The sequence below is a fragment of the Polypterus senegalus genome, chromosome 13, assembly GCF_016835505.1.
Source record: "Polypterus senegalus isolate Bchr_013 chromosome 13, ASM1683550v1, whole genome shotgun sequence".
Classification (NCBI taxonomy): Eukaryota; Metazoa; Chordata; class Cladistia; order Polypteriformes; family Polypteridae; genus Polypterus; species Polypterus senegalus.
The window spans coordinates 122,203,799-122,222,065 of record NC_053166.1 but is presented as its reverse complement, the minus strand read 5'-3'; the positions used below and the strand labels follow the sequence as shown (position 1 = coordinate 122,222,065).

Sequence of the window (18,267 nt, the reverse complement as noted above, 5' to 3'; positions counted from 1 at the left end):
CTTACATTGGTGAAAGGTGGTTGGTCAGGTAACAAATGATCATCTGGCAAATCTGCCATTTTTTGCTTACCTGCTTTAGCATTGTAACTCCTGCATGTTGTGCAGTTTGAATTTAACTTAAGGTATCCAATATTTCTGGTGTAACTGTGCAAGCATATAATTGCATACACAATGTCCAATTTCTTTGTGGATATGCTGCAATATAAGAGAAGCAATATGTGAACTTTTATTGGGGGCTGCAGGATATTTAGCTTCTTCTGGCATGGCAGCTTTTTTGAGTCTGCCTCTGATTTTCAGTGTTCCATCTTGTATTATCAGGTCCAGTTTAAAGGTCTGACTGTTCTTTATTTACACAGGCTTTTTTCTTTAAAGCCATAATTTCTTCTGGATATTCTTGTAGTTGACTGAGGCAGAAAAGCACTGATTCAGCTTTAGCCAAGTCATCTGAAGAAATTGGGTTTGGTTTTATTGTCAGTCTGTACTTTTTCATATGTTCTGCAATGTGCATGTTTTGTTTTTTTGAGTGAACTTCAGATTGATTGACTTCAAGATGAAATGTCTTTTTTTCATCCTTTAAGTGCACCAGTATTTCTTTAAACTTGAGAAACCAAGGCACAGCTTTCTTTAACTGCTTCAGCAAATGAAAAAAAACATTTTTCCTGTGCAATGAATCACCAGCAAATTCTAAGGTGTGATATATTTTCCAAGTTGTACAATGTGCAAAATATTCTCTAAAGAAAAGCATGTCGGAAATTTTAAGTTAATCAAGGTGACTGCTTGATTCATTTTACACTGATTTTAGGGAAAATTAACAAGTGCCTGTCTTTATTCTTCTGCAGAAACGTGAAGTCAACACAGTGCTTGCTGACATCATCAAACATATGACTCCTGATAGAGCGTTCGAAGATGCATATCCACAGGTACCTTAATATTATGTCTGTCTTGCATTTTCATTCCTAAGAATAGTTAAAAAAAAAAAAATGCCTCAGGGCAACTGAAAGTGAAAGGAATTGCAGGACAATCATAAGCATTGATATAATATGTGCTGAAGAGTGACAATTAGATCCTGCCCACATTTTGGTTTAAACGCTGAAACTGGAGAAATTTATATTGTAGTACTAGGGGGCTCTGCCCCCTGCTCACTTTGCTCACCCACTCCTGGGTTTGGTTAACCGGATATACAATTTAAAGAGATTGTTATTTTCATGGGAATTGTTACATTCTCTTTCAATTCTATGTTGCATCGCTTCTCCATGATCATAAATATACACCTGACCGAATTGTGGTTTCTTCGAAATTAAACTTGACGTTGCTTTAATTGTTGCGGGACCACAGATTCTTGTAGCATATGGTCCATTATTGTGTAAATCTACGTTTTGAGCATTGAATGATGCAATCACGAAAAGTTTATTGTAGACTCGGATATTTTGCCTGTAGTGTTTGTGGATTTCATTTTCACCAAACAACAAATCTTTTCATTCTCGCGGATACGCATCTTGATTGGGAGGCAACACTACTTTTCCCAGATGGCAACACAAATTAGATGATCTACAACTCTCCAACTTAAACTTTAAAGCCTTACAATATCTACGTACTTCTGACATATCACCTATGTCCATATATTTAATCTCTTTTTGCTGTTCTGTTATTTCACAGAGTAATAATTTCCATTTGTTTGTGCTAATTCGATCTTTACTTTCTTTTTTTTTTTTTTGATACTTTTGAATTCCACTGCTTTCATAATCTCTAACCTGCTCTGCATGTGTATCACGCCAATGTTTTTGAATGTCTTTATGAAGTCTTAGAACATATACAATTTTTAAGAGCTGGGTGCACATGAAGTGTGTCTGCCAAAAGCATTCCAGCAACTGAGAGGTTAGATGTCCGTGATCTTGTTTTAAATTGTTTGTAAGTAGGGCGTGATGTGCAAAAGTCACTGTCTGATGGGTCTTACTTCCAAAGGTTGTAAAGTCTAGTCCCGCGCGAAGTTATAGTGTCTTTCCGAGAAGATCATGTCTTGACCCAAGATTTTTTTATTATAATAGAAAGATATTTTCACAAATCAGTTGGGTTTAATGTTAGTAATGAGTAATTTTTAACTTTTCAAAGTAGGTCACACTAATGAAAATTGTAAGACAAAAACTAGTTTTTACATACTGTACACATATAATTCTTAAAGTGTAAGCTCCTGGTAGGGTTGTAGTTAGGTGGAGAAGAATGAAAGGGAAAGCCAGTGGACCACTGTCACCTTCCTGTTTTTTGCTGTTTTGGTCTCCATCTGGATATATGCATAAGTTGTCAGTGTAGCTGGATATTATTTGAATAAATGCAAATGGAAGCTTTTATCAGTAGCTTCTAGAGTTACAAAACACGGATTGAATTTTATTTGCAAAAAAGGTTTTTTGTGTTGGCTGTGGTCCCACAGGACAGTGTTTAACATGGCTGTCTTATAGCTCCCGAGTCCAGATTTCAAATTCCAACCCAGTCAAATGGACTTGTTTTCCCTGTGTCTTCATGGATTTTCATCCAGGTATTCTAATTTTCCTCCTACTTTCCCAAGGTTTGTGTTTAAGTTAATTGACAGCTCTCTATTGACCCTATATGAGTGAGATTGACTTTGCCCTGTTGGCAAAGGGTTGGTGCCTGCCTTGGACCCAGTACATCCTGGATAAACTGTGGTCCTTTTTATCATACATTGTATTAAGAAAGTTCAGTAATGGATGTATGGTTTTACACTCCAGTGGTTCTCACACTTAGTCCCAAGGCCTACTGCAGGTTTTTGTTAGAACCAGTTTCAGGAACTTATTTCGACTAATTGATCTCATTGTTTAATTAACTGATATTTTTGTTCTGATTCTAAATTCAGAAAATCACAGTATGAAGAGATTTACATTCATAAGAAATTTAAAAATACTTATTTTTGTGAGAGCATCAATACTTAACTCTTTTTTTTGTTGTTTTGTCATTAAACTTCATTTTTTTCTGTGCCGTTTGTGCCCTTAATTGTATCATGGTAATGGCAATTAACAAGAAGTGGAGTAGACTCCAAATCAAAAGACACAGAATGCTTAAATTCTGTAGGTGCTTCAGTGTCTGAGCCACATTAGTAAATGACCAGAACACATAAAAAAGCAGAATGAATGCTACAATGATTATAAAAATCTTTTTTTTTTTTTTTAAATAAAAGAGAGAGCTAAAATATACTAATGTGACATGAATAAATGGTTTGTACAATTTTGAAATTTCTGGATTGTAACCAAAACATTGCAGCAACCGCAAAACACCTACTTTTTCACACAGCAAATGAGACATTCATTAATCAAGGAGTTACATAAGATAAGATTTAGCTTCAGAACAAGAGACTGGTTGCTGTGAAAAACTGTTTCTCAGTTAATGAAACTGAACTGTAACTACAATTACAGTGTGTTCCGCCTATAACTGTTTTATTCTGCATAGCCAAATTAACAATACCACTTTCAGCAGAATGCTTTAGCATATTAAGGGATGACATTTTTAATATATAACAATATACATTAAAAACAGCAAGTACATCAACACTTGCATTACGCTAATGCAAAAGTATTCTAACAATAATTGTAAGTAACAATTTTAATTAATGAGCATCAGTAATCATAGATGAGTCGATTCAAAATCCGATTCAAGTTCAAATTTAAACTGTGAAGCTGAAATGGTGTAGTGAGAATGAATCTTTACTGATGCATAACACACAATATTATTATCATTCATCTTTCTGCAAACATGTAGACCTATGCATGAATTTCAGGTTAGATAGTGTAAGTGAAAAATGCCTATAAAATAACTGGATTTTGAGACATGGTTTATTTTTGTATCACTATTTTTTATCACAAAAGTTACTTAAGGCTTAAATATTCATGTACAAGCTGTTTTTATGTTTGTTTGCTGCCCCACCTTTTGTTACCCAGGATATTACTTGTTCTTAATATATTCAACTTTTTTAAAACTCTACTTTAAAACTATGGTTTGAAAATTTTCAAAGTTTATTCAAATTAATAATAATGGCATAATTCCTAATTACAACTAACTTATGTATAGTTTCTCCATATATACTTACCCTTTCTGTGTGATTATGTTTTTCAGCTGCAGTCTGTTATCAGGAAGATTTTGTTGTACTTCCATGACTTTTCTGTGCTGTTCTCTATGGTGGGTATCTACAGATTTCAAATGGAATGTAAAATTGAAGGTAAAGTTAAATGGTGTGAGGAAAGTAAATGTGCTCAATGGAGTTGTACTGTATATTATTGCATTCTCCCATTTCTGTTTGCTTGTTTCTATTGGAAAATGTACAGTGGTGTGAAAAACTATTTGCCCCCTTCCTGATTTCTTATTCTTTTGCATGTTTGTCACACAAAATGTTTCTGATCATCAAACACATTTAACCGTTAGTCAAATATAACACAAGTAAACACAAAATGCAGTTTTTAAATGATGGTTTTTATTATTTAGGGAGAAAAAAAATCCAAACCTACATGGCCCTGTGTGAAAAAGTAATTGCCCCCTTGTTAAAAAATAACCTAACTGTGGTGTATCACACCTGAGTTCAATTTCTGTAGCCACCCCCAGGCCTGATTACTGCCACACCTGTTTCAATCAGGAAATCACTTAAATAGGAGCTGCCTGACACAGAGAAGTAGACCAAAAGCACCTCAAAAGCTAGACATCATGCCAAGATCCAAAGAAATTCAGGAGCAAATGAGAACAGAAGTAATTGAGATCTATCAGTCTGGTAAAGGTTATAAAGCCATTTCTAAAGCTTTTGGACTCCAGCGAACCACAGTGAGAGCCATTATCCACAAATGGCAAAAAATGGAACAGTGGTGAACCTTCCCAGGAGTGGCCGGCCGACCAAAATTACCCCAAGAGCGCAGAGACGACTCATCCGAGAGGTCACAAAAGACCCCAGGACAACGCCTAAAGAACTGCACGCCTCACTTGCCTCAATTAAGGTCAGTGTTCACGACTCCACCATAAGAAAGAGACTGGGCAAAATGGCCTGCATGGCAGATTTCCAAAACGCAAACCACTGTTAAGCAAAAAGAACATTAGGGCTCGTCTCAATTTTGCTAAGAAACATCTCAATGATTGCCAAGACTTTTGGGAAAATATCTTGTGGACTGATGAGACAAAAGTTGAACTTTTTGTAAGGCAAATGTCCCGTTACATCTGGCGTAAAAGGAACACAGCATTTCAGAAAAAGAACATCATACCAACAGTAAAATATGGTGGTGGTATTGTGATGGTCTGGGGTTGTTTTGCTGCTTCAGGACCACTGTCTACCAAAAAATCCTGAAGGAGAATGTCCGGCCATCTGTTCGTCAACTCAAGCTGAAGCGATCTTGGGTGCTGCAACAGGACAATGACCCAAAACACACCAGCAAATCCACCTCTGAATGGCTGAAGAAAAACAAAATGAAGACTTTGGAGTGGCCTAGTCAAAGTCCTGATCTGAATCCAATTGAGATGCTATGGCATGACCTTAAAAAGGCGGTCCATGCTAGAAAACTCTCAAATAAAGCTGAATTACAGCAATTCTGCAAAGATGAGTGGGCCAAAATTCCTCCAGAGCGCTGTAAAAGACTCATTGCAAGTTATCGCAAACGCTTGATTGCAGTTATTGCTGCTAAGGGTGGCCCAACCAGTTATTAGGTTCAGGGGGCAATTACTTTTTCACACAGGGCCATGTAGGTTTGGATCTTTTTTTCTCCCTAAATAATAAAAACCATCATTTAAAAACTGCCTTTAAAAACTAACCTTTACCAGACTGATAGATCTCAATTACTTCTGTTCTCATTTGCTCCTGAATTTCTTTGGATCTTGGCATGATGTCTAGCTTTTGAGGTGCTTTTGGTCTACTTCTCTGTGTCAGGCAGCTCCTATTTAAGTGATTTCTTGATTGAAACAGGTGTGGCAGTAATCAGGCCTGGGGGTGGCTACGGAAATTGAACTCAGGTGTGATACACCACAGTTAGGTTATTTTTAACAAGGGGCAATTACTTTTTCACACAGGGCCATGTAGGTTTGGATTTTTTTTCTCCCTAAATAATAAAAACCATCATTTAAACACTGCATTTTGTGTTTACTTGTGTTATATTTGACTAATGGTTAAATGTGTTTGATGATCAGAAACATTTTGTGTGACAAACATGCAAAAGAATAAGAAATCAGGAAGGGGGCAAATAGTTTTTCACACCACTGTATATGTTAAAATCCAGAATTTTTTACAATTAATATTTGAGGAAAATGTGCATTGTTAATAATGAAACAGAATGCAAATCTCACTGTGTAGAACAGCTGGTAATCTTTATTTTAACAAAACTCATTTGAAATAATTGTATAATCTCAATTTTCTTGGTTTAGTATTGCTAGACCAGTTAGTAAGTAGTACTATATAAACATAAAGCTTCATTTTTTGTTTTTCTTTGTATATTGATTTATATTATTTTATTGGTTTCAGCATATCAGTACAATACATACCAACATGTTATAAGTCACTAATGTACAATATCCATATGTACACGTTCTAACTGCTTCATTCTACAGTGATATCGCGAATTAGAGTGGGCAAAGAAATAGAACTGTCTATACTAAGAATTTATTAGACATGTTAAAAGTGAGATCAGGCTTGTAATTATTGGACATGTTTAATCACTAATATTAAAAGGGCTGATATTTTTTGTTCCTTTAATTAAAGTAAAAAAAAAAAAAAAGATAAGAGATTATTTCCCATTGTTGTCTATTAGGTAAGTTACAGTTTTTCCAGCTGAGCAATAATACAAACGGTATGTTTTTAATACAGAATAGGTAATCATTGTAGAGTTCTTGTTTTGATTATTCTAATTAGTGTGGGTCAGAATCTTGAACATTAGTAGTAATCCTGGAAAAGTGAAAAGTTTGTGTTCATTCGTGTCAGGTTCAATTGAATACAATTATAAAACTTTTTTATAGTTAAAGTAATATTACTGGTATCATCAGATACTTGTATCAGTGGTCACTGTGTTGTGGTACAGTATTATTTTGTGGAATTATGGCTCTGAACATCAAATATTGTTGTCTCCATGTGTAAAATAATTCAGAGAGAATGTGGACATATTTAGTTATGGTGTCTCTGTTTTATATTGAAATAGAGAAATCAAAATTTGTGTTTTTGCTGTCTACTTAGGCAATTAAAGTTTGAGATGAATACCAAACAGTTTTATAATATGCCCTTAACAGTATTGCCCATCACAGTAGATGTGATTTGCAAAGCAAGCAAGAATATACAATCCCCTCCACAATTTGTTGCACCTGTGGTACAGATAAGTAAAAAAGAAATTCACATTTTTGGTGAATTACCTTAATCTCACACTGAAAAAATAAGATAAATTAAACATTTAAATGAAATAAATTTATTTTGAGAAAAAACAATTCCTCATCAAGAAATAATTATTTTTAGCAAAACCACACATGCCACAATTATTGGCACCCCTGCATTTAATAAATACAACCTGCCTTTGCCAATTAAAGAGCACTGAGTGTTCTCCTGTAACATCTTGCAAGATTAAAGGTCATTCCCCTTTAGAGATCGTCCAGTGTCCTAGGTACAGTCTTGTGCTCTCTGCTGTTCAGCTCATTCCACAGGTTTTTAAAGGGGTAAAGGTTTGGGGGATTTGGTCATAATGTCAAAATATAAATAAGATAAAGTTTTTAATATAAACAGTTTCTTGTATACAGTTAAATCCCTGTCTACACAAACAGCTGAAAATAACAAAATATTTGTCTAGGCAGGTCATTTAAAAAAAAGGAATTATTTTTTAAAATTTGGACTGAGATTCATATAGACATTAATTTCTACATCCTTTTTATTTTTTTTTACATATTTTTCACAGGAACGTTTCCTGCCTTTCTTAGACATGTTTCAAAGAGACAGCATCAGAGTAAATGTGTGCCAGGCTATTATGGAGGTCTTCATCAGGTATATTTTTTTAAAACAAAGAAATTTTATTATGTCTATGTTTAAACTTGCAAATGTCTTTGTCAAACTTTATTAGGATCTAGCTGCTGACACCACATAAGCTGTCAGAAATTGAAATAACCTGTCCTTTTAAAACTGATATATGCTGTTAAGTTTTGGTTTACTACTAATTTTTGCACATAATCATCAATTTGACAATTTTGTTGTTTGGGTCTAACTTTTCTCTATTGCTTTCATGCAGATAAGCAATCTGTGTGGAAAATATGTGTCCATTTTCCATCCGGGACATTTCCACCTTATATTGCTGCCTTATATTTTCACATTTTTTATAAATTAAATAGCCAGAGCCCATAATTTTGAAAGGTAATAGTGAATTCCCTTTGTCTCACTAGAGTTTGGTAGATTAGGATTTTCTTTGTACACCTCACTGTCACTCTTATATATACAGTAGTATGTCTGTGTGTTGTGGCAGTAACATGCTGATTTTTTTCCCATGTGTATCCATTTGTAAACCTGCTTAATCAGTTCAAGGATATAGAAGCCAGTTCATATCCTGGCAGCATCAGGCAACAGGCTGGAATCAACTCTTTCACTGGGCACACAAATCCGTATTGGGCCAGTTTACATTATTTGGGATATGGTAGGAAGAGTCGTGCAGACATGGATTGTTTCCTGAAAGATAATATGTAAGTTGGGATTCAACCCCAGAAATCCCAAACAACTTGACCACCCTGAAAACAGAAAGGATGTCATTAAAGATACTGTATGACCATTTCGTTTCACAAGTAGATGTTTTTATTTTGCTCTTTGAGCTACACTCTTTGTATGAAACTATGATTAACAAACAAAGTCAAAGCAATGAGACCCTTGTAAATTGGTGTTGTTTCTGATTTCAGCAACATTTTTTATTCTTGGGAGAAGGTCTCAACTAGCATTAAGTTAAGGGTCTGAGACTTTCACTTAAGACAAGCAACACATTTTGAAATCAACATGACAAAGCAAAGTGACATTGTGCAATGTAAAAAATGAAATGGCCACTTTGACCTAATAAATTAAAAAAAGGAAAAAAATGTACTGAAGCAAGAACACTTGAAAAGGAAATAATACAGGTGCCGGTCATAAAATTAGAATATGATGACAAAGTTGATTTATTTCAGTAATTCCATTCAAAAAGTGAAACTTGTATATTAGATTCATTCATTACACACAGACTGATGTAGTTCAAATGTTTATTTCTTTTAATTTTGATGATTACAACTGACAACTAATGAAAGACCCAAATTCATTATCTCTGAAAATTAGAATATTGTGAAAAGGTTCAATATTGAAGACACCTGGTGCCACACTCTAATCAGCTAATTAACTCAAAACACCTGCAAAAGCCTTTAAATGGTCTCAGTCTAGTTCTGTAGGCTACACAATCATGGGGAAGACAGCTGACTTGACAGTTGTCCAAAAGACGACCATTGACACCTTGCACAAGGAGGGCAAGACACAAAAGGTCATTGCTAAAGAGGCTGGCTGTTAACAGAGCTCTGTGTCTAAGCACATTAATAGAGAGGCGAAGGAAGGACAAGATGTGGTAGAAAAAAGTGTACAAGCAATAGGGATAACCGCACCCTGGAGAGGATTGTGAAACAAAACCCATTCAAAACTGGGGGAGATTCACAAAGAATGGACTGCAGCTGGAGTCAGTGCTTCAAGAACCACCACACACAGATGTATGCAAGACATGGGCTTCAGCTGTCGCATTCCTTGTGTCAAGCCACTCTTGAACAAGAGACAGCTTCAGAAACGTCTCGCCAGGGCTAAAGACAAAACTGCTGCTGAGTGGTCCAAAGTTATATTCTCTGATGAAAGTAAATTTTGCATTTCCTTTGGAAATCAAGGTCCCAGAGTCTGGAGGAAGAGAGGAGAGGCACAGAATCCATGTTGCTTGAGGTCCAGTGTAAAGTCAGTGATGGTTTGGGGTGCCATGTCATCTGCTGGTGTTGGTCCATTGTGTTTTCTGAGGTCCAAGGTCAACTCAATGCTTCCTGCTGCTGACTAACTTTATGGGGATGCAGATTTCATTTTCCAACAGGACCTGGCACCTGCACGCAGTGCCAAAGCTACCAGTACCTGGTTTAAGGACCATGGTATCCCTGTTCTTGATTAGCCAGCAAACTCGCCTGACCTTAACCCCATAGAAAATCTATGGGGTATTGTGAAGAGGAAGATGCAATACGCCAGATCCAACAATTCAGAAGAGCTGAAGACCACTATCAGAGCAACATGGGCTCTCATAACACCTGAGCAGTGCCACAGACTGAACGACTCCATGCCACGCCGCATTGCTGCAGTAATCCAGGCCAAAGGAGCCCCAACTAAATATTGAGTGCTGTACTTGCTCATACTTTTCATGTTCATATCTTTCAGCTGGCCAACATTTCTAAAAATCCTTTTTTTGCATTGGTCTTAATTGATATTCTAATTTTCCGAGATACTGAATTTGGGACTTTCATTAGTTGTCAGTTATAATCATCAAAATTAAAAGAAATAAACATTTGAAATACATCAGTCTGTGTGTAATGAATGAATCTAATATACAAGTTTCACTTTTTGAATGGAATTACTGAAATAAATCAACTTTGTCATGATATTCTAATTTTATGACCGGCACCTGTATACCTAAATAAGTGCAAAGATCTCTATAAGTGCTGAAAGAAGAGTTTCAGTATTATCATTTATGTTGCATACTATGAAGCACAAGTACAGATAATCAAGTTTTACCTCTGGATATTTCTGAATGTACATTAATTTAAAAATTTCATGACCTACATAAAATATCTGAACTGTTGGATTTTTTTCTTTATGCTTTAGCATCTTCTCTTTGAGGTCATATTAAACAACTACCTGTAGCTAAATAGTCAATTTAATGTATCTAGAAAAGGAAAGAAGTTAATGGTATACTTTATAATAAAGCAATGTACAGAGCACCTATGAAAAACTATTTTTAAAAAATAAAAAAAGAGTAAATACGAATTGTTTAAAACAACTGTGGGTGACGTTCCTAACAACCTGCACATTGCAAGGTGATGATTCTGCAGTGTATTTTTGTAGAATAGTTCAAAAGTAGATTTATAAATGTCATATTGCATAATTGCATATTTAATTCTAAACCAGAGACAGACCAAAAAATGTTGGTATTCTAAAACAGTGAAGTATAGGATACATAAATATTCACTAATAAAATAAACATTTGGTACTTTTGCCTAATATTAAATATGTTTTCATCTCGCACCTTAGGCACTGTGCTTTTCTAAATACTGTGCATGGTGACTGTTGGGTCTGCCTTTCTCACAGAGTCAAATCTGTCCTTACGTCCGTTTCTTTTCCATCACTTTAAAAATTAGACACTTTATTATTTGTAATATATTTCAACTTACCCTGTTAGTTTACTAAATAAACATTACTTTTAAACAGTGCCACCAATAAAATAATTCACCCTTCAATTTAATTAAAAAGGCACTGAAGGATGGATATTACATTTATATTTCTAAAGAAAAGAATGGAAAGCTACTTGTCAAATTCCTTTTTATCTAAATAAATCCTGACATTAGCATACCTCTTTTTAAATGCAATCTATTTACTCAGTATTCAGTCTTGACCTTTATCATATTGCTCAATCACCACTTTTGCTTTTTGAGCATTAGCTTCTGATTTTGTTTGTCTTTGGTGGCAAGGCATTGATTGCAGAGTAAGGCACATTTTTAAAAGGGAATGTTATTATTATTATATGTGATGTCTTAGTTGGAATGTCAAGCAGCCCCTCTTGGTATAAGACCTCATCCATGGGCTAAGCACAGAATTCTTTATGTACAGGTGCATCTCAATAAATTAGAATATTATCGAAAAGTTCATTTATTTCAGTAATTCAATTCAAAAAGTGAAACTCGCATATATATTCGTTACACACAGAGTGATATATTTCAAGCGTTTATTTGTTTTCATTTTGCTGATTATGGCTTATAGCTAATGAAAACCCCAAATTCTGTATCTCAGAAAATTAGTGAAAAGGTTCAATATTGTAGACTCATGGTGTCACACTGCATTCAACTAATTAACCCAAAATACCTGCAAAAGTGTCCTGATCCTTTAAATGGTCTGCCAGTCTGGTTCAATAGGCCTCACAATCATGGGGAAGACTGTTGACTTAACAGTTGTCCAGAAGACCGTCATTGACATCCTTCACAAGCAGTGTAAGCCACAAAAGGCCATTGCTGAAGAAGCTGGCTGTTCACAGAGTGTTGCATCCAAGCATATTAATGGAAAGTTGAGTGAAAGGAAAAAATGCAGCAGAAAAAGGTGCACAAGCAAAAGGGATAACCTCAGCCTTTAGAGGATCGTGAAGCACATCCCATTCAAGAATTTGGGGTAGATTCACAAGGAGTGGACTGCGGCTAGTGTCAGTATCCTGCCACTCCTGAACCAGAGATGACGTCAGAAGCATCTTACCTGGGCTAAGGAGAAAATGGACTGGACTGTTGCTTAGTGATCCGAAGTCCTCTTTTCAGATTAAAGTAAATGTTGCATTTCATTTGGAAATCAAGGTCCCAGAGTCTGGAGGAAGAGTGGAGAGGCACAGAATCCAAGTTGCTTGAGGTCCAGTGTGACGTTTCCACAGTCAGTGATAATTTGGGGAGCCATGTCATCTGCTGGTGTTGGTCCACTGTGTTTTATCAAATCCAAAGTCTGTACAGCTGTCTACCAGGAAATTTTAGAGCACTTCATGCTTCCCTCTGCTGACAAGCTTTATGGAGATGCTGATTTCATTTTCCAGCAGGACTTGGCACCCGCCAGTAGTATTAATACCTGATTTAATGACCATGATATCACTGTGCTTGATTGGCCAGCAAACTTGCCTGACCTAAACCCCATATGGGGTATTGTCAAGAGGAAGATGAGAGACACCAAACCCAACAATGCAGACAAGCTGAAGGCTGCTATCAAAGCATCCTGGGCTTCCATAACACTTCAGCAGTGCCACAGGCTGATTGCCTGTAATTCATGCAGAAGGAACCCTGACCAAGTATTAAGTGCATACATGGACATACCTGTCAGTAGGCCAACATTTCTGTATTTAAAAATCATTTTTTGTATTGGTCTTATGTAATATTCTAATTTTCTGAGGTACTGAACTTTGAGTTTTCATTACCTGTATGCCATAATCCGCAAAATGAAAAGAAATAAACGATTGAAATATATCACTCTGTGTTATATAATACAGAAATTTCACTTTTTGCATTGAATTACTGAAATAAATTAACATTCCGATGATATTCTAATTTATTGAGATGCACCTGCAATAGTAATAAGTTTGTATGAAATTAAATTACACTATAATTCTATTTGTTACAGACACCAACAGGAACCAACGCGGGACCCGGTCATCCTTAATGCCCTGATGCATGTGTGCAAGACAATGCATGACTCTGTAAAGTATGTATTATATCAACATGTTTTTCTGTATTCAATAAGCTAATAAGTTAGTATCAGCTTGCACAGAAGACAGTCATCCTAGAAATCGCTTTGGATGATATTGTCATGTCTTAAAACCTATACTCTTAATATTATTGCCTGTTTAATCCAATAGGCTACTGATTTAGCCTCCTTGGCATTAACCCTGAGCATGACTCAGGCTCAGAATTCTATGTAAATACAGTTAAGCCTTAGTCAGACTCTGGGTTGACATGTAATGATCTGCTTTATACTGTAGTGTCAAGTTCAAATAACTCTTGAGCCAATATCCTTCTGCTATCTAGTAACTGAAATAACATCATGCAACAATGGTAACTCATCAATATTCATTAGTTGGGCAGTGCCTTCAACTAAAAACACAATGGCAAACAAAAAGCTGTAAAGCCTTTTTAGAAGAAACTGAAACTTAACCATTGCTCAAATCAAGTGATAGTGATGATGATGTTAATTGGTCGTAAGACATTGACATGAACAGTAAAACTGACACCTGTTTGGTAGATTCTTGCCTGCCAGGTTTTAGGGACATTTATGTTTGGTGTTGGGTTAATACTACTGCTGACAATCCTGCATCTCTTCTTTGCCCATTTATGGGTAACCCTGGTCTAAAGATGTCTGTTCATCATGATTATGTGGACTGTTTACAATTTGCCAGTGATAGTGTGGTGAAGAAAATAGTTGTTGAAATGAACCACTATGCTGAGCAATATCAGAAAAGTCACAGTGTAAACCATTTGCTTGCTGTAGTTGCTGCATGCGACGTGTGGGTGTTTTTCAGTCTCCTAATACTGCAGGGCATAGTGGGTAAACCAGTTCTCAGATAGTACTGGTCCATAAACCAGTTGTTGCTGACATCCATTTTTGGCAAAAGTGTGAGTGAGTCTCATTTTTTACTCATTATGAAATACCTGCGTTTTACTAATAACGATGACCATGATGAAACCAAGCATGGTCATCATTATTAGTAAATTAGTATAATTAGAAAACTATATAAATTATGGGATGTTTACAAGGTGTGACATGTGGCCGGCTTATCATCAATAAGCCAATACCCTCAGGCCGCCAGATGGAGCCCTCCCTGCAGTATGGAGGTGACCCAAAGACCAGCAGGGGGTCATGGGACATGGAGTTTTTATACAAGACCCTGCTGGATACCTCAGGGGCCGCAAGAGGGAGCTGCAGGGAGGACCGAAGACTTCTTCGTGCCCTATGACCCGGAAGCTTGTCATAGGAAGAGCGATGGGCTTCCAGAATGAAGAAAAGAACTGGTACCTGACCCGGAAGTGATTGAGAGTCACATGGACTGAAGATTAGAAACACTTCCGGGCCAGGAGATATAAAAGGACCATGGGAGCTCCCAGACGGTGAGCTGAGCTGGGTGGAAGGGTGGCAACGCGTCTGGGAGCTGGAGGATTGGTTATTGATTGTGTATTGTGAGTTTATGAGTATAGTGGAGGAGAAGGTGTTTTGGACACTGTGGCAATTAAATAAAGTCAATTGGAGGACTTTTACCTGGTGTCTGGAGTCGTGGACAGGGGTTCAAGGGAGTGAGAGCGCCCCCTATCTACCACAAAGGCTATCACCAAAACATTTGCAGAAGGTGTATGTTTCCAGTCAAGACTTCAGTAAAAGTCTCACTTGTTACAAGGGCAAGCTTTTTGTGAACACAGTACTTTAATGTTGTATGGCCTCAACAGTGCCTTGATTTCAACATCATTGAGGCTGTCCGGGATTACCTGGAGAGATGGACACAGTGTGCTGAAGAATTGAACCAAGTTCTTCAGGAAGCTTGGAACAAATTACCAGCTGATATCTGCATGACCGTATACTTGAGAGGATTTATACAGTTTTGAAAGGAAAAGCTGGCACACCAATTATTGATATTTAGCCTTTTTTTTTTTAAATTTTTTTTACTGTTTATGACCCTTTAGAATAAATAGTTGGATTTTATCAGTTTTGTTTTGTTATCTTCTCCTAAGGGGTAAAAGAGGCAAACAGATCAGAGACTGTGTAACATCCATTTTCTTGTCCTGTGCACCCACAAAAACAGTCCCTGTAAGAGACTCATGAAGCTACTCACTTGTGATAGATTGTGTGTTTGTGTGTGTGTATGTATGTGTATAAAACAGATTATATCATGGTTTTCTGGTATTTTCTTTCATAAAGGTCTTCAATATACATGCAGTGCCTTGTCAAAGGCCCACATTTTCCAGTTTTGTTGTGTCAACCTTAAAATTGACTACCCATAATAAATGCAGTTGGTCAATATAACCCTGTTCATAACAAAGCAGATTCCAGGAGTAAACCATAAATGATTTTATTTACACTTATTGTTTTGTGTAGCCTATTGGTGAAGGGACTTAAAAAAATCAAAACTACAATTAACATGTTCTTTATTGTACTGTACTGTACATCATTACCAGTCATATGTTCTTTGGAAAAAAGTAGTTGCTTCCAGAAGCATTTATTGAATTAGCCTGAAAATAATTCAAAACAAGATAGAAAATATTTAATAATCCATAAAGGGACTACATGCTTGGGCTTTTGATAGTTTGGTGAAACTTTCATGTTTGCTTATGCAAGGAAAGAAGTGCCATGGCATGAAGATGTGTACCAGATGCTCATGGGAACACCCAAGTAAGAATTCTGTAATCATATCAAACAATACAATTACTGTAGTTATAATATTAGAAAAAAAAAATTGTCATGGCACGTGTAGCTTTCAGATTGTCCCCAGTACTCACTTTTAAAGGAGAAAAATATTAAAGGCAAAGATTCCAGCAAGTTACATATAGAGTTGTTTTGTGTATGGAAGTGAGAGTTGACCAAAGTAAATGGCTGTAAAGAAAATAAATGGGTGGGTCTGCAGAAAATATTCATCTGGAGACTGTTTGAGAATGAAATGCAAAATATGTAGAGAAAGAGGGTGGGTGAGGTATTGTGAAAAATGGGTCTAACCCCTGAAGACGTCATAAAGTATAAGAAGTGGAGGAAAGGAATTTTTGAATCAGTTTGGCGAGGTAGGGCAAGCCCAGATAAAGTATATTGAGTTAGCATGTTGGCTGTGTATCTGGATAGGTTTAAAGCAAAGAAATGAATCCTTTAAGTATAAATTAAAGAACGCTTTCTTGAAAAAAATATTTAACAAAATGTAGGCTGAATAAAAGGTTTACTTTTTAGTGTATAATAAGCCCAAGAATAGGGTGGGCTGGCGCCCTGCCCAGTGTTGGTTTCCTGCCCTGTTCCCTTTGTTGGCTGGGATTGGCTCCAGCAGACCCCCGTGACCCTGTAGTTAGGATATGGCGGGTTGGATAATGGATGGATAAATGGATAAGCCCAAGAAATACTTTGTTACTAAGAAGTAGTGTATGGTGAAAAGGGAAATATGACTGTAGGAGCAACAAATTTGTAGATCATTGTTTTTGATCTTTTCTTAATTCAAATATCTTTACAGTGCCCTTACATTAGATGATGAGAAGAGATCTATTGCTGGACTGATAAATGGCTTTATCAGAATGGTATGTACTACAACAAATAAGCTGTTTTGCCTTTAGAATGTGAGGAACTATCATTGTGGCTTGTTTGAGAACAGATAGTTTTCTAGTTAAAGTATGTATTATTTTTTAATTAATGTTGCACTGTTTTCTTGTTCCCCACTGCCACTAATATCTTCAGATGTTTCATAATGGTTTTCCTTTTTTTTGTGTCCTCTGCAGTGTTAAGAGAGAGAGGCTTTGGTTTGGGATAAAAAGAAAAAAGGTGTAAAGAAAGGAAACTAGCCTTTTTCTTTTATATAGTGTAGAGAGACGTCTTCGCTGACGATAAGAGCGCCTTTTGGGAAGTGTTGCGGCGGGTCTCATGTAGACTGGAGAGACGGCCCTGCTATTAACTGGTCGGGGTGGCACTGTCGGTCCTCCACTCCTGTGCGTGTCTTCATAATCTGACCTGATGACCTCATAATCGCATACGTGCAAAAGAAAGTGCGAAGCGCCTTAATATTAGTTTGCCGCGGTCTAGAAATGGGATCCCGTGTTTGCAGTTGTCTAGGCTATAGCTCAGGGAAAGGAGGAAAAAATTAAGTGTTTACTTTACCTTATATGGGCAGGCACTCAATTACGTGGGAAGTGTGATGACGTGAGACGCAGCTCCGGCTCCCACGGCCATCGACCTGCAGTCTATTATAGTACATGGACGAAAAAAAATAGGTTCCAGTTATGACCATTACGCGTAGAATTTCAAAATGAAACCTGCCCAATTTTTGTAAGTAAGCTGTAAGGAATGAGCCTGCCAAATTTCAGCCTTCTACCTACATGGGAAGTTTGAGAATTAGTGATGAGTGAGTGAGTCAGTGAGGGCTTTGCCTTTTATTAGTATAGAAAAGCAGGCCACTTTCTTGACTAACTGAAAGGTGGTACATTCAGTTGGCCTTAATCAACCTGCCACCTCTTCTCAGAGAGTATCAAGCTGCTCTCAGATAGACCACTTAGGGTCAGATCTCCAATTTTGATTTTTTTTCACCTGCTGGTCTGGGGAATCCCCCCTCTGTTCTGGTTCCTTAGCCCCGGTGGGGACAGCTCTCTCCTCCAAGAGAGCATAATAAGTCCCCATCGCTTTCCCCTTAGAAATCCCATCGACACTCTCCCTATTTAATTTAGGTGGCCCGGAACTAGACAGGGAGCGGAGTCTGCACCGTTTCCTTCCGAAATCCGAGACGCAATCCCCACCCGACAGCTCGGCCCAGGTACTCTCCCACCTGGACA

The 18,267-nt window shown here is 36.9% G+C and overlaps 1 protein-coding gene across 2 annotated transcripts in view; it reads left to right on the top strand.

The window, feature by feature from the left end:
• Nucleotides 1-18,267, top strand: part of vps35l (VPS35 endosomal protein sorting factor like) — a 101,064-nt gene that overhangs the window by 51,030 nt on the left and 31,767 nt on the right. For both annotated transcript variants that reach the window (XM_039774661.1, XM_039774662.1), the window contains exons 19-23: nt 840-920; nt 4,120-4,182; nt 7,905-7,990; nt 13,391-13,471; nt 16,962-17,025. In XM_039774661.1, coding sequence (XP_039630595.1) covers nt 840-920; nt 4,120-4,182; nt 7,905-7,990; nt 13,391-13,471; nt 16,962-17,025 — 375 coding nt within the window. The remainder of the gene's footprint in view (nt 1-839; nt 921-4,119; nt 4,183-7,904; nt 7,991-13,390; nt 13,472-16,961; nt 17,026-18,267) is intronic.